The 17,338-nt window shown below is 36.5% G+C and overlaps 2 protein-coding genes across 3 annotated transcripts in view; both read right to left on the minus strand.

Moving 5' to 3' along the window:
• Window positions 1–3,674: 3,674 nt before the first annotated feature.
• LOC131980472 (cell surface A33 antigen-like) lies at window positions 3,675–9,042 on the minus strand. Its single transcript, XM_059344719.1, has 6 exons — window positions 8,787–9,042; window positions 6,874–7,043; window positions 6,537–6,753; window positions 4,656–4,820; window positions 3,922–4,038; window positions 3,675–3,805 (listed from the first exon to the last, which is right to left on the minus strand). Exons 1-6 carry the CDS (start codon window positions 8,839–8,841, stop codon window positions 3,714–3,716), a joined length of 816 nt encoding a protein of 271 aa, XP_059200702.1. The 5' UTR covers window positions 8,842–9,042; the 3' UTR covers window positions 3,675–3,713.
• Window positions 9,043–12,932: 3,890 nt separating this feature from the next.
• Window positions 12,933–17,338, minus strand: part of LOC131980471 (CTD small phosphatase-like protein) — a 38,587-nt gene continuing 34,181 nt past the window's right edge. Inside the window, exons 7-8 of one of the 2 annotated variants that reach the window (XM_059344717.1) lie at window positions 15,953–16,138; window positions 12,933–15,270 (exon numbers count right to left, since the gene is read on the minus strand). In XM_059344717.1, coding sequence (XP_059200700.1) covers window positions 15,145–15,270; window positions 15,953–16,138 — 312 coding nt within the window. In that variant the 3' untranslated portion in view covers window positions 12,933–15,144. The remainder of the gene's footprint in view (window positions 15,271–15,952; window positions 16,139–17,338) is intronic. The other variant, XM_059344718.1, reaches the window with a different exon arrangement.

Here is a 17,338-nt window from a genome sequence, read left to right on the forward strand (position 1 = left end):
TCATTTCTGGTCAGTTAATGTATTGTATATTTAAATATTTTATGACATTTTATGAATTCTGGAGATACTTCAGCCAACATGACAATAACGTGCTTCGTCTTTATTAATAATTTTAGTCATCAAGTGTGATTATTTTTCATCATCATGACAACAACTTTTTTTTGTAAATCAAGATGAAGATAAAAGTTTTAAACATGAACGTTTGTCTGAATGTTTGTTTGTTAAATTATCAGCATTTTGAACTAAACTGTGCCTAAATCCAGTGATACTATATGTGGAATAATCCAACTGTATAGTACTTAAAACCCTGTGGAGTGTCCAAAAGCTCCAAATAATCCAGACTTGTTGCCTCCATCAGACTAGAAAACAAAGCAGCGTGGAGCCCTACTGTAAATTTACCTCTAAAGTTCTGGCTGTAAACTCCATGAGGCCAGTTTCAGTTTGATGATGATATACCAAGTAAAACTGGAGACAAGCTCAAATAGATTTAGTATCAAATGATAGAACTGGATGGAACCCTCTTATATGTTAGATTTGACACCTTTGTTCACATTTGACACATTTAAAATTCTTTATCGAGCATGATAGTGTTTTGAAAGTTAAAAAAAGATTCAAAATCACATTTTATGTTGGACTAAAGGACTAAAAAAGTGACCAAAAAAAGACACAAAACGACTAAAAAAGACACATAATGACTAAAAAAGGACACAAAATGACCCAAAAAAGACACAAAATGACTAAAAGAAGACACAAAATGACGAAAAGAAGACACAAAATGACCCAAAAAATACACAAAATGACCCAAAAAATACACAAAATGACTAAAAAAAGACACAAAATGACTAAAAAATGAAACAAAATGACCAAAAAAACACAGAAAAAGACACAAAATGACTAAAAAAAGACAAAAGAAAAGACACAAAATTACCAAAAAAGACACAAAATGACTAAAAGAAGACACAAAATGACGAAAAGAAGACACAAAATGACCCAAAAAATACACAAAATGACTAAAAAAGACACAAAATGACTAAAAAATGAAACAAAATGACCAAAAAAACCACAGAAAAATACACAAAATGACCAAAATTGTTACATTAAACACACAAGACCCAAATAAAATAGAGTCCCACTAGAATAAAAACCAGAGTTGATGACAGGATCACACACAATCACAAGATCACATTTATGTTGGTTTTTCTTTGTTTCTTTTTGGTTCAAAATGTTGATCCAGTAGGTCAGAATAAAAAATCAATTATTATCATACTATATGTCATATAGGTGGAAAAAATATACCAACATGGCATTTAAACATGTTTTAAGTGGTGAATACAGGCAGGATGGAAAGGATTCAAACATGGACAAAATACCCCAAAACTCCATAGTTAATAACTTGTCTCTTTGTTAATTATATGACAATAGCAAAGCTTACAACTCAGTTCTAGCCTCGAGGTCATACAGTAGCAGAACAAGTACCTTTTTGAACCACTTTATTTTGTGTAAACAGGAAAGAAGGAAAGCTGTGAGTCACTTCAGCCTTTCCACAGAATCACACTGTGATAACCTGGTGAACTTTGGATGGACACACCTTCAGTACACAGACGCCAGTCCAACAATCAGAAGGAAATCATGGAGGCCATGTGTTTAACCCTTTGATGCACAACATGGTCTAACATGACCTGACAGAGTTTTTATGTTCTATATCTTTGCAATAAATTATTTTCATCATTCAGTATTCCAGGTTTTCCTCAATTAGTTTGTTTTTGATCATCATACATCCTAATTTTATGTTTTCCTTTATTCATTTTTGAATAAAATCCCTTTTTGTGTCACTACTCTTCTAATGCACAACATGGGTCAAAAATGACCCATATCCATTTTTTTTAGCTAAGTAGCTTGTTAAGCTAACTACTTAGCTAACTTCTTGGCTAAGTATTTAGCTAAGTAGCTTGCTGAGCTAACTACTTAGTTAACTACTTGGCTAAGTAGCTTGCTAAGCTAAGTTCTTAGCTGACTGCTTGGCCAAGTAGCTTGCTAAGCTAGCTACTTAGTTAACTTATTGGCTAAGTAGCTTGTTAAGCTAACTACTTAGCTAACTTCTTGGCTAAGTAGGGTGCTAAGCTAATTACTTAGTTAACTTCTTGGCTAAGTAGCTTGCTAGGCGAAATTCTTAGCTGACTGCTTGGCAAAGAAGCTTGCTAAGCTAACTACTTTGTTAGCTTATTGGCTAAGTAGCTTGTTGAGCTAACTACTTAGTTGACTTCTTGGCTAAGTAGCTTGCTATGCTAACTACTTAGCTAACTTCTTGGCTAATTAGTTAGCTTAGCAAGCTACTTAGTCAAGTAGTTAGCTATGTAATAATACATAAACTTTTTTCTTCATAAAGTATGAGGAGCTGTTGTTATCAAAAACAAGATATTTAAAGAATACTTGGAATATTCAATCATAAAATAAGTTAATATCAAAAGACAGAGCACAGAAACACACAGCAGCATTAAATAACATGGGGAATGAATGAATGAGGGTCATTTTTGACCCATGTTGTGCATTAGAAGGGGGTCAATATGTTGGGGATCAAAGGGTTAAATGCACAGCGGTGTGTCAGCCTGTGGTTGAATGGCGTTAAGACTAATGTAAGGTTATCAAAGTTCAAATAAGATTATCGTCAAATGCACAGAAAGAAAACATGTTTCACTGTATAATGAAGTTCTCTAACTGCTGTCCACGATGAACGCCAAACAATAAGAAATCTAAGTATAGAAAAGATAAAATAACAAAACAAAAGAGGTGATCAGCTGGTTGCAATCTGAAACTTCACCACAAGATGGTAATAAATCCTACACACTCGTTCTTTCACCCAAAATGACTTTCTATATATTAGTTATAGTTAACCTGAAATTGAAGAAACCTTTGTTTCTCTTCCACGCCTGAATGTGAAAAAAATTGTTGATGAATTGGAGCAAATGGTATGCAGAAGTGTTTTAAATAGTAAGGTTTTGGTAAAAATGCATGTTTGGCAGTAGTGAGCATACGACTGGATAATGTGAAACAGATGTTTTAACTCTATGGAGTCCTGGGCTGTTTTTTCCATTTTTCAATCCTTTTCACGTCTTTTATTGGGGCTGAGACAGATAATAAAAGGAAATAAAGGAAACATTTATTGTGACTTTATTGAATCTGGCACCCAACAAATACCCCATTACAAAACAACTAAAACTAATAAAAACTAAACTAAAACTAAGCATTTTCCAAAAAATAAAAACTAATTAAAACTAGCAAACTCACTCTAAAAACTAAAACTAACTGAATTTGAAAACAAAAATTGACAACGAAATTAAAACTAAAACTAATGAAAATCCAAAACTTAGATAATATAATAAAACTATTTATATAAGTAAAATATCTAAATACGTTTTCCACCACTGGCAGAAATAAACCGAAATATTCAGTTAATAGTTATTAATATCTATTACATTATATTTGTATTTTTTATATTTGTATTTTTTCCTGTATTTCTTTCTCTATGTCTATCTTTGTCTTCCTGTCCTGTCCACCTCTGTCATGTTGTTTGTGTGTTTTTTATACGTTTTGGACGGGTTGATGGCAAATTTCATTTTGCTACCCTGTGCAATGACAATAAAGGCTTCTGATTCTGATTCTGACATGTAAACATAGAACAGCATTGTTCTTTGGTTGTGATTTAAAAAATGAATCTACGCCCCATCGCCCAGAGCGTTGAGGACCCAGCCGATGGCCCCACCAATCGCTCCAACAATGACTCCAGTGGAGCCAATGTTCATGGAAGCTGGATGGACAAGTTGGGAAAAGAAGAAGAAGGATGCACATTACAACGCATTGTTGTAAAGATGTATTTACTGTGCGGATTGCAATGAAAAGCTGCTATAAGAAGGTTTGTCTCACGTGGTCTGACTGTGAGGGCGATGCTGCAGGAAGCAGAGCGGATCTTGTTCCTTGAGATGCAGATGTAATATCCTGATGTCTCTTTGGAGATGTTGTAGAGAGACAAGATGCCTCCTTCTGGAAGACACATACAGTCATGGGAAAAACTATTAGACCGCCTTGTTTTCTTCAATTTCTTGTTCACTTTAATGCCTGGTACAACTAAAGGTACATTTGTTTGTAAAAATATAAAGATAACAACAAAAATAGTTCATAAGAGTTTAATTTAAGAGCTGATATCTAGACATTTAACATGGTTTTCTTGATGATGATTTTGGTTGTTAACAAGAAAACCAGCCATTTTTCTTGTTATCATTATATTTATATTTGTACAATTTGCATGGACTTTGCTGAGTAGAAAGAAAGTAAAATAAATGAGTTATAGGAACTTAAATAGAGTCATTTGACCACTTGAATTGGTTCAACATAATTAAACTTGTAGAGGACAAAACGAATCATGTTGGTTGGACTAGACTAATTGAGTAAGTTCAGCTATAAAGGTCTCGTTGGAAATAGAAATAGGAAAAATGTTTGGGAGCGCTACACCAACAGGTGGTTAACCTTCAGCTTAAACATCAAACTTCATCAGATTTGATATGAAAGTTGCCTTGTAACGGAGCTTCCAACTTTATTTTTCTTCTCAGTTGATTTATACATTTCCTGGGTTAAATGTCTTGACAGTAGCAGAAACTTACTGTCGGTGGTGCCGGGTGCTGGTACACGAGGCCTGTTCCACACATCTTTACTCTGCCACATATAAACGGGTGGTGGGAAACCTTCCTCAGACCTGCAGGTCAGCTTGATGTCCTGGCCATACTCTGCCGTTCCCTGGAGCTCACAGATGGGCTCGGATGGAGCATCTAGACAGGTAAAGGTCAGACTTGTCCTTAAAAATGTAATTATTAATCTGCACAGTCAATCTCTGTAATGTAAAGCAAATATGAAACAAATAAAACACTTATTTTCTAGTCATTAAGTCATTCTAGGACATTAAGTCTCTGGAGTCTTTGGCTATTTTGTCCATTTTTGAATCCTTTTCATGTCTGTTTGTGTCTTTGTAAGTCATTTTGTGCCTTTTTTTTGGTCATTTTGTGTCTTTTTTGTGTCTGTTTTGGTCATTTTGTGTCTGTTGTTGTGTCTTTTTTAGTTATTTTGTGTCTTTTTTTTGTTAATTTTGTGTCTCATGTGTCTTTTTCAGTTATTTTGTGTCTTTTTTTGTCATTTTGTGTCTTTTTTCGTAATTTTGTGTCTGTTGTGTCTTTTTTAGTTATTTTGTGTCTTTTGTCATTTTCTGTCTTGTGTCTTTTTTGTCATTTTGTGTATTTTGTGGGGTTTTTTTGTGGGGTTTTTTTGTGGGTTTTTTTTGTGGGTTCGTTTTGTGTCTTTTTTGGTCATTTGTGTCTTGTTTGTTAATTTTGTTTCTGTTGTGTCTTTTTTATTTTTTTGTGTCTTTTTGTCATTTTGTGTCTGTTGTTGTGTCTTTTTTAGTTATTTTGTGTCTTGTTTTGTCATTTTGTGTCTTCTGTGGTTTTTTTTTGTTATTCTGTCTTCTCATTTTGTGTATTTTTTTGGTCATTTTGTGTCTTTTTTTGTCATTTTGTGTCTTTTTTAGTTATTTTGTGTCTTTTTTGTCATTTTGTGTCTGTTGTGTCTTTTTTAGTTATTTTGTGTCTTCTGTGTTTTTTTTTTTGTTATTCTGTCTTCTCATTTTGTGTCTTTTTTGGTCATTTTGTGTCTTTATGTGTCTTTTTTATGTATTTTTGTGTATTTTTTGAGTCTTTTTTGGTAATTTTGTGTCTGTTGTGTCTCTTTTAGTTATTTTGTGTCTTTTTTGTCATTTTGTGTCTTTTTTTCCGTTATTTTGTGTCTTTTTTTGGTCTTTTAGTCTTTTTAGGACCACTAGTAAGAATGTTCTTCAAGACAATTTGATGTTAATAGTGTAAATAATGGCTACCTTTGATTGACAGGTCACTAACAAGGCGAGACGTCATCAGGAGAGAAGCAGAAAAATGCGTATCCACGGCAACGTGTCAATAAAGTAAAAAAAAAAAAAAAAAGACCGTTTACCAGTTTTCTCTCATATCTTTGACCCTTTCACTGTATTTTCACTTTATTTCAACATTTTTTTCAGTAAAAATGTCTTGTTCAGCGTTTGGTTGGACTAACAGACACTCCAAGGAGTCGCCGCTCATGTTTCAGGTAAGTAACATACCATTTGTTTTTTGTTAGCCAAAATGAACATCCCAGTTAATGCTCCAGTTAATGCTCACATGAATTAGACCCCAGAATGTGATCATTATGTTAATCCTTTGTGACATATATAGTATTATCTACATTTTTTTAATGAATGATCTGTGATTAAGTGGCGGTTTTTGCAATAAATTTAATTCAATGGCTTTTTTTTTTTTTTTTTGGTGGCACGTGATTTTAAAAAAATACTAAAAATCTTGTATCACATGTACTTTGTCAATTTGATCGAGGGTGGTTCAAAGTTTTCCAGTGTAAAGTAACTGGTAGCTTTCAAAGTAGCTTCTCCAACACTGCTAATATTTCTTTGAAAACAGTAGAAACGTTACCCAGAACCACCAGGCGGGTAGTGTCGGCTGTCTTGCCCTCATCGTCCATAGGGATCTGAACACGACACTCATAAAGCTTGTTGTCTTGCTGTGTGATCTGGGACAGTTTCAGGTTGGCTTTTCCCGTGGCAAGATCTACATCCAGGTCCACTCTTCCTTTATACATCCTTTTGATGTCAATAACAGGACCAGTGGAATAATACACGAGGATCAAAGTCTGTTGGACAACGAGAGCATCAGAGGAAAATTAAAACATGAAGAAGACAAAGTTCTCTTGATTGATAGAAAACAGAGAATCACACTCAAATACAGAATATAAACATTGTAGAAGTCTCACCTCTTTAGCGCCAGCTTCTGTACCTTGACTAGTCCATGAGATGATGGCTAACCTGGGGGGCGAGCCCTGTTTGGTGGTAAAGGTGCAGGGCAGTGTGATGTTGTCACCGCTGAGATGTTCATATGTCTTCTGCGGGATGACCACGTTGAGGGCAGCAACACCTGACATCACTGTCATGGATTTTAAAACCGATAATATTGATTATTACCAGCTGGTTGCATGTGCTTGTGAAAACGGTTCACCTTGTTGCTCAGAGCTCAAAGCTTGTGCTTGTTGGGCACCAGTGACCTCTTATTTTACATGTTTTCTAGAGTGTAGCCTACCAATGATAGAGATTTTGTGGATTGTGCTATAAAATTATCAACCTCTGTAGCACCAGTGCTATAAGCAAAAACAGTCCATGTACAGCCCTGTACTGAATATAAAAATGTTGAACATAACACCCCAACATGCTATTATGAACCTATTTTAATCTTTGTAGCATTTTGTACACTAACTGTAACTACTAAGGGCCCATATCATATTCAAATCTCTAATGCTGGCCTATAAAATTGTCTCCGGTGCTGCACCCAGCTACTTCATTATTTTAAAAGTTAAATGTGGTGACCACAGTCTGTTAGGTTGAGGAACTGTGTTTCTGAGACATTAATGAGCAGCACAGGGGCTCCACAAGGCACTGTTCTGGCTCCATTCCTGTTCACACTGTACACAGCGGACCTCAAATACAACTCTGAGTCCTGCCACATCCAAAAGTACTCTGATGACACTGCTATTGTGGCGTGTATCAGGAATGGACAGGAATCTGAATATAGGGATCTGATAAAAGCCTTCAGAAGAACTATCTCCTACTGAACACCTCAAAGACTAAGGAAATGATCAGAGATTTCAGCAGGTTAAGCCCCCTCTTCAGCCAGTGAATACCTGTGGGGAGGACATGGAGGTGGTGCCAAGTTCTAAGTATCTAGGTGTATACCTGGATAATAAGTTGGACTGGTCCTAAACCCTGACGCTCTCTAGAAAAAGGGGCAGAGACGCCTCTTTTTCTTCTTGAAGCTCAGATCTCTGGACATCTGTAGTAAGATGCTGCAGATGCTTTATCAGTCTGTGGTGGTAGTGTGTTGTTTTATGCTGCAGTCTGCTGGGGAGGCAGCATCACACACAGAGATGATCAGACTGGTCTAAAGAGCTGGTTCTGTGGTTGGAGCCAGGTTGGACACACTGGAGGAGGAGGTGGAGAGATGACCTGTCAACATGTTCCAGGCCATCCTGAAATACCAGATCATCTGCTACACAAAACCTTTATGGACCAAAAAAACAGCAGAGGACGGCTCCTCTCTGTCTGTTGCAGGAGGGAAAGATACAAAAGATCCTTCTCTCCTACAGACATCAGGCTGTCTCTTTCTAACAGAGATTCTACCAGAATAACTGAATTTCCCCTCGGGGATAAATAAAGTAATTTTGATTTGATTGGATTGATTATAATGTTAAACAGACAGCATCACAGCATTTTCACTGTGAATGATTCAGCATCTGCACAGATTGTGCATTATTCAACCCTGCCGCCCACACACACACACACACACACACAGCAGAGGCAACACAAGTCTGTCATGTTTACCACTGGAACAAATAATAATGATGATTTAAAGAGCTTTCTATGGAAGCCCTGAAATGCAAGGTGAAAAAAAATTCTTAGGTTTTGGCAAAAAAATAAATAAAAATTAATTTTGCCTTTCAGGGCTTCCGCAGCTTCTACTATTTCAAACTCCAAAAACGATGAGATGAGAATGAGCATGAGACAGGTAACCTGCATAAAAAGGTGGCTTGGGCCTGCTCTGTTTCCGAATCAACAGGTGTGGCAGCTTGGTTAGGCGCAAAGGAAAGAAACGTTATTTCTTGCAGGAAATACTCACCCATACACAGCAGAATCAATGTAGAAATCCTCCTCTCCATTGCCAACACTTTCATTTCCTCGAACTATATCTCTTTTCTAATATCTCTAAAATGAAACAGGGAAACTGAGCAGCCTGGTTTGTATTTGCATCGAAATCCGACAGCGACCTGAGAGAGCAATGCCCCCTAAATATGGGTTAGGGCGGGCTGCATTCGGGTGACTGACAGTGCGCACAGCCAATCACAGCAGCTCCTGCGGCTCAGGTAACATTTTTGATCCTTCCACCTGGCGTGTGTCGGCTTGTCCTCTCATCCTGTAAGCCTCACTGTTCATGGATACCCTCTTCCTGACTCGGACAAGTCTTTTCAGGGTTGTTTTAACAACAGCAACACTCTATTCTAATGTAACAAAATCCGTAACAATCTGATTTTTTAACCATTATCTCTATAGTTCATGGTGTCACCAACCCCTACTATTAACAGAAATGCCTTTTATAATAATTCCCATTACGATGTTTTAACAATCAGCTTTATGCTGCAAGAGAGAGGCGTTTAAGGACTGACAAAACCAAACACTTGGCTGTGGGTGGGTGGTGCAACGAAAAACTGATGTGTGCTGTTGGAACAAGAGAAGCATTTCATCCTGTCAGACTCATTTGACGAGGAGTTATCACCTCGAGGCACAAACACAAACAACGAAACAGAAAGAGAGAAACAACAGAAGAGCAAAGTGATATCAGAAACTAATTCAAAGTATCTCGTCCTCCAGTTATTAGAGTTTAAAATATTTGATTTTGAGTGACTAAACACTAACTTTAAGCCTCCTGGTCTGTTTGGCTCAGCTATGAGTTACACTGTGTTGTTGTGTTGTACTACAGCACCGCTCAGTGGATGTGACCAGAAACTAACCATCAGTGTTAGTGTAGCTATAAGACCTTCTGCAACACTAACATGCTGCAAGCCTCACTAAAATGCACAAAAAAAATAAAAACCAGAAGAAAAAAAAATCATTGGTACACTGTGGTAGAAAAAAGGTATATTAAATAGTTAAAACTAGCCCTATCTGGACAACAGTAAATGCATAAATTATAATAATTCAATTACATATTTGTTATAACAATCTGAGTGGAGCCATTCTGCATAATAAGTACAACAGGACCACCTCACAACTCCAACGAAACGATATACGGAAAGATAAGAAGTTATGCTCTAGTTTCACATCACTTAATTTATTGGAAACATAACATGGTCATTTATATTAGTAGTTAATGTGAAATTTTGATAGAATGTTAGCCAATAGCCGGCTGATGTGGAATACTGTGATGCTAGCTATTAGCGCTGTGCAGCCCTGTAATATGTTAAGCTCCTAGCAACATTGCTAGCTAGCTTAGCGTGCTAATTTTACAGACGTGTCATTAACATAACAGTTTGTTGGACTAGTTCTGCATTAGTAGTGGTAAGAATATTAGTTGACAGGAACCATAGCTGTTAAATCTGGTTTGGATTATCTAATTCAACAGCTAGACAGTCGTTAGTTAGCTCATGTTTGCTAGCTTACCTAGCAGCTCACCTTGGAGCAGACGTTTGTGTGTCTGTTGATATTGGAGGTATTAAGTTGGGAGTGGGCTCCCCCACACTCTTTAATCCACAGCCAGCAACACTCCTATCGGAAAAGGGTAAAAACGCTTCCTGGTGTCAAAGCGGTTCACCTTGTTGCTCAGAGCTCAAAGATTGTCAGACCTTCTTCTCTTAGTAACGGTTGCTAAGGTGTGATTGGACCGGGAGCGTTTAGGGGAGGAGTTTTGCGTTCTTTATTGTCCTTATACTCTGATAAACCTAAGGTTTGACTTTAGTTTCACACCACTTAATTAATTGGAAGCATAACACGATCATTTATATTAGTAGTTAATGTGAAATTTTGATAGAATGTTAGCCAAAAGCTGTCAGATGTGGAATACAGCTAGCCTATAGCACATGCTAACTTTATATCAGTCTGTGCTATGGATGATTTACCACCTGGGCACCAGTGACATCTTATTTTACATGTTTTCTCTAGTGTAGCCTACAGATCAAGTGTTTGTAACCATAGTTACATACCAATGATAGAGATTTTGTGGTTTGTGCTATAAAATTATCAACCTCTGTAGCACCAGTGCTATAAGCAAAAACAGTTCATGTACAGTCCTGTACTGTATATAAAAATGTTGGACATAATGCCCCAACAGGCCATTATGAACCTATTTTAATCTTTGTAGCATTTTGTACACTAACTGTAACTAAGGGCCCGCATCAAATTCAAATATCTAATGCTCGCCTATAAAGTTGTCTCCGGTACTGCACCCAGCTAATTGAACATTAATCTGCTGACAGAAGACAAGCAACATTCCTCCATAAAAATGTGCTTTATTGTGACATGGCTGAAAGGAAATTAAAGGAATAAAATTTATTTTTACAGTGAACTCATTCTAACAGAACACAGTTTGGAGTTACAAGGTACAGACAGTGGAAACCTCAATCACACCAGTTTAAAGTGATGATCTTTGGCCTTAATTCATGTTCACTATATCATACATTTGAATAAAAAAAACATGACAAAGTTGTTTCAATGAAGCCTTTTATTTTGGAAAGAAAGAAAAACTGATGCTAAGAATGACAACATGCTGCCAACACTCAAAGCAAGCCAACAAGAATTGACAAGTTTAAAAAAAAAAAAAAAAAAGTGAATAACCTCACCAAAAAATAGTGACTTGAACTCAAGTGTTGCAGAACTTTGGTGTTAAATCAATACAAAATGATGAATATGTGATTATGAGTGAGGTGATACACAAAGGAAAACCCGGAGGGAAACACAAACAAGATGTCTGCGCACACGCGCACACACACACTCTCTCACACACTCAAACGCACGCACGCACACACGCACACACACTCTCTCTCTCACACACACACACACACACACACACTAACGTCCCCTGACAGGAAGGACGAGACCTGACTGAGAAATCTTACCAAAAAGGCAAGACGGGGACATTACAGATCTGAAAGGAAGGGAAGAAAGAAAGCTGGATATAATGGGTAATATGCAACTTTTCAAACCAAATACTGACAAAATGTAGGTAGAAAAATATCACAATGATACAAACAACATTTTCAGAGAAAAAGGTAATCATTGAGAGGTTGAGAAGAGTCCGAATCGAACGCTTCTTAGAAAAAAAGGACATTGCACTGAAACCATCATGAGCCGAATACTCACTCACTCACTCTCCACGACACAAATGCTTATGCAAAAAGAGAAAAAAATATGTCAATACGCCTGTAGGAGCAGCAGCCTTATAACTTGGAGAAGGAAAAAAAAAAGTGGGAAATTATAAAAGAAGTGTAGGTCTTTTCATTATAACATCATGAGCCATAAACCAAGCAATAAAGCAAATGAGGTTTGTTGCAGCGTACAATCCCTCGGTGGCACCACAGAGCTTTTTTCCATGCTTCATTGCTTCATTTTATTGTTTCATAATGTTAATTCACATGGCCACGAATATGGCCAAGCTGATTTCACACTCCGTAACAAACGATTGCTAAAAACATGTAGATGTAACCTTGGAATTAATGAAGAAACATTGCTTGGTGCCTCCACAGGCAGTAAGGCATCAATGCCACGATGAGGTTCTTCAGTCCTTTTAGCGGTGCCCCCCACCAAGTAGTGTTCCACGTAGAGCTGGCCCCGAACATGTGGAGGCGGTCTGGATGAGCCAGGACTGAGCACCCATCTGAAGGTTTGGAAGGCGTCCTTTTTTTTTTTTTTTTTTTTCTTCTTCCACAAGAAAAGCAGATGGCAATGTAGTTCGACTGTACAACGTTGTTTGGCTGCAGACCAAGCAACATTCAAGTTGTTTCAGTTTGAAAATAATACAATTTTATTCTTTAAAAAAAAAGAAAAGAAAAAAAAAAGAATTAACCCTTTGATGCACAACATATTGATGCACAACATGGGTCAAAAATGACCCTCATTCATTCCCCATGTTATTTAATGCTGCTGTGCTCTATCTTTTGATATCAACTTATTCTATGATTGAATATTCCAAGTATTCTTTAAATATCTTGTTTTTGATAACAACAGATCATTATTTCCATTTTGCATTTTGGCAAGCTACTTAGCTAAATACGTAGCCAAGAAGTTAGTCAAGTAGTTAGCTTAGCAAGCTACTTAGCTACATATTTAGCCAAGAAGTTAGCTTAGCAAGCTACTTAGCTACATATTTAGCCAAGAAGTTAGCTAAGTAGTTAGGTTAGGAAGCTACTTAGGTAAATACATAGCCAAAAAGTTAGTCAAGTAATTAGCTTAGCAAGCTACATATTAAGCCAAGAAGTTAGCTAAGTAGTTAGCTTAGGAAGCTACTTAGCTACATATTTAGCCAAGAAGTTAGCTAAGTAGTTAGCTAAGGAAGCTACTTAGCTAAATACTTAGCCAAGAAGTTAGATAAGTAGTTAGCTTAGCAATTTATTTAGCTAAAAAGTGGATATGGGTCATTTTGACACAAAAAATGTAAAAAAAAAAAAAAATTAGGATGTATGATGATCAAAAACAAACTAATTGAGGAAAACCTAGAATACTGAATGATGAAAATAACTTACTGCAAAGATATAGAACATAAAAACTATTGGGTCACTTTAGACCATGTTGTGCATCAAAGGGTTAATTATGTGTCCAGTTTTTTTTTTTAAAGGATCAAATAATGTGAAAAATAAAAAAGGTGATTGTGATAAACAGATCAACCAAAAACATCTACCAGCAAGCCTCGTCAAGTGCTCCTGACACCCAAACCAAAGACTCGGGATGGAAACGACCCTCCCAAGAGAAAGAAAAAAAAAAAGTTTATTGCCGTGGTAGCTAATGTTGCAGCATTCGGTTTGCGTGGCTCCTCTCAAACGTAGGCACTGAGGTGAAGAGCAGTTAAAAAGAGTCCGGGAAGGTAAAACGCCACACGTGGAGACCAGCTGGGATTTTAACCGCCAACCCTACTCGATCCGACACTATCCTATATTAACCTAAAGACACGAACTTCATGAAAAAATAAAAACATGGCACTCGACCCCATGTACTGTCACATCCCAGACCATTTGAAACAACAAAAGGGAAAACCTTTGCAACTGTGTACAATTATGGAGAAAGCTGCACCACTCACGTGTGCCCAAAAAAGAAAAAAAAAGAAATAAAGTGGGCTAACAGCTAGCCACATGCTAAACACAAAATGACATACAAGGACGTTAAAAACATACAAATGTATTTGACAACTACTTGTCAACAGAATAAAACCTATAATGCTATACTTACTACTTACTAATGGTTTAACAGTTACAGCTGAACCCCTGTTAAAGATATGAAACCTGTTAAAAAAAATATTTTCTTATTTGGCAAATAATAAAATTAGATAAAGAAAGGGGGGGTAAAGTGAAAATAAATGGCACTATTTTTATCTGAGCTTTCAGATCAAACTATCAAACGCAAAAGAACTACTGTAACTTGCAGGTCGGGGCGTAAAAGTTCACAATTGCAAACATACTCCTTTGCCTAAAAACTAATTCTACATATAATAAAGAAAGCAGAAAGAAACAAAGTCACATCTATATAATGGCACAAGCATACCAGAGGGGGAAAAAAAGAAAAGAAGAGAGTACTGTGGAGACATTTACCCAGCGTTTGATAATGCAAAACGTCTTTATATCAAGATACTTCGTGTCCACGTTAAAGCATATATCGTGTGTGAAAAGACTGAAGTACTCCATGTACAAAATACCTCCCCATAGAAACAACATTCATACAAGGCACTTCATTCAGTAAGAAAAGAGAATCACAGTCCTTTCTACTACCAGAAACTGCCTGCATAGCAACAATACCAGGACAAAATCTTCTCAGACTTTTTGTAAAGTAAAATTCCAGACAAAATTTTTGTTGTTTTTGGTTTTTTTAAAATAAGCACTTCACCGAATAATAGTAAAACTTTTAGTTGGTTTTTGAAAAATAAAGACCAGAGTTCGTTTCTCTTAGCATTTTGTCCCCGATATTATCTACTTTTTTTTAGGACGCTCTGTAGACTTTCTGTCTGGTGTGGGTTTTTTTGTGAAACACAGTGCTCCTGGAGATATTTAGTGTTTGTTTTTTTTCTGATGGCACTCAGAAGGCAGCCGGTCACCAGGAGACGAGAGCGGAGACAGACGGGGAGTTTAACGTGAAGTTTCCACAGTGAGACTCCGAGGCGTCCCCCTTGGGGCAGAGACAAGAGGATCTGCCTGAGCCTGAGAGGTGTGGCTGGAGAAAAGGGGCGGAGCCGGACAGACGGACAGAGGCTGGAGAGACAGACGGCCTCGCGACCCGGCCTGCTACCTGCTCCTCAGGTTCTGCAGGACTCCGTAAACCTCGTCTTCTTTGCTGAGTCCCTCAAAGAAAGGCAGCAGGTCCAGGAGCTCCGTGTCGTTCATGTCGTCAAACCAGGACTGGACCGGGACCTTCAGAGACGGAAAAAAACACCTGAAGTTAGTTTTTATTGGGACGCCAATCAAGAGTTCATCCAAAAAAGACACAAAATTACTAAAAAAAAAGACACAAAATGACCAAAAAAAGACACGAAATGACCAATAAAAAAGAACACAAAATGACCCAAAAGACACAAAATGACCCAAAAAAGACACAAAATTACTAAAAAAAGACACAAAATTACTATAAAAAGACACAAAATAAAAAAAAAGACACAAAATTAAAAAAAAAACCCAACACAAAATGACCAAAAAAAAGACACAAAATGACTGAAAAACACAAAATGACTAAAAAGACACAAAATTATATGAAAAAGACACAAAGTTACAAAAAAAGACAAAAAATACAAAAAAGACACAAAATTACAAAAAAAAAGACACAAAATTACTAAAAAAAGACACAAAATTACTGAAAAACACAAAATTACTAAAAAAAGAAACAAAATTATATGAAAAAGACACAAAATGACCAAAAAAAGACGCAAGTATATTTACCATTGACATGTTGTCATTATTGTCATTAGAACTATTCTACAATATAGATGTCTTTAAAATAATGGGACTGTATCAAGGCAGCTAACAATGTGAGCCTACGACTCTTTATAACAGAAGCTACTTCTGTTATAGACACATTAGTGGAATTAGAGGAACTTACAGCATTTTCTGGGTGGAAAATATAAGAAGCGGGTGAATTGTCGACGATGATGACGTTGCTGAGCTCTCGTCCCAGCCGGCTGAGGTCTTTGACGTAGTTTCCTCTGTGAAAAACACACGATTCTCTAAAGAGTCGCTCCCGAAACACGCCCCACTGGTCCAGCAGGTCGGCCACAGGGTCTGCATACTGTCCACGGAAAAAACACACAACAGGTATTAGACGTTCTGTTCTCAATTTACATGCAATGCAAGTATGGAAAAGGCACAAAATAAATCAAACTGCATGTTGTAAAAACACATTGTGATGCAAATCTTTATGCTAATATGCCTCAACTAGGGCGCTAACAGAACAATATGCAAATACTACACTAATAATCCAACAGGAAGCAAAAGCAGGTTCACAGGTGTGTTTACCTGACAGGGAAGAAGCCTCAGGAAGTACTACTTTAAATACTACAGGTACTACTGACAGCTAGTATTTACCTCAGCACAAGAAAAACAAAATAACTAGAGAACCATCAGGCCCTTGACTTGGTTATTATGTCTCCGTCTCATTCATTAAACTTACCCTGTGCATGCATTTATTGGCTAAGATGCTAAAGACACAGATGGAGAGTGAAGCAGAGGAAAATTCAGACAGAAAAAAAGTATGACACAAAAATACACAAAAATACTAAAAAAAGACACAAAATTACTAAAAAATGACACAAAATGACTGAAAAAAACCTAAATTACTTTTAAAAAAAGACCCAAAATGATAAAAAAAAAAAAAAGACACAAAATGACTAAAAAAAGACACAAACTGACTGAAAAAAACACTAAATTACTTTTTAAAAAATGACAAAATGACCAAAAAAAGACAAAACACAAAAAATTGACAAAATTTCTAAAAAAAAAAAAAGACACTTTACCAATTACCAAAAATAGACACAAAATCACTAAAAAAAAGACACAAAATCACTAAAAAAGACACAAAATTACCAAAAGACCCTAAAATACTAAAAAAGACACAAAATTACTAAAAATGACACAAAATGACTGAAAAAAACTAAATTACTTAAAAAAAGACCCAAAATGACCAAAAAAAAAGACACAAAATGACTTAAAAAAAGACACAAAATGACCAAAAAAGGACACAAAATGACTGAAAAAAACACTAAATTACTTTTAAAAAAAAGACACAAAATCACCAAAAAAAAAAAAGACCAGAACAAGGAAATAGAAAATGTAGTTTGTGTAAACACACACTTTCTCACACACACACCTATAGCATTTACAGAAAATTCCCCCGTCTGTCTGTCTGTTTATTTGCTTATCAGCATATATGTATGGCCACACAATAACCCTCCACCTCCCTATTAACTATCAGAAATCATTGTTAACAACA

This window comes from Centropristis striata, chromosome 11 (genome assembly GCF_030273125.1).
Source record: "Centropristis striata isolate RG_2023a ecotype Rhode Island chromosome 11, C.striata_1.0, whole genome shotgun sequence".
Lineage (NCBI taxonomy): Eukaryota > Metazoa > Chordata > Actinopteri > Perciformes > Serranidae > Centropristis > Centropristis striata.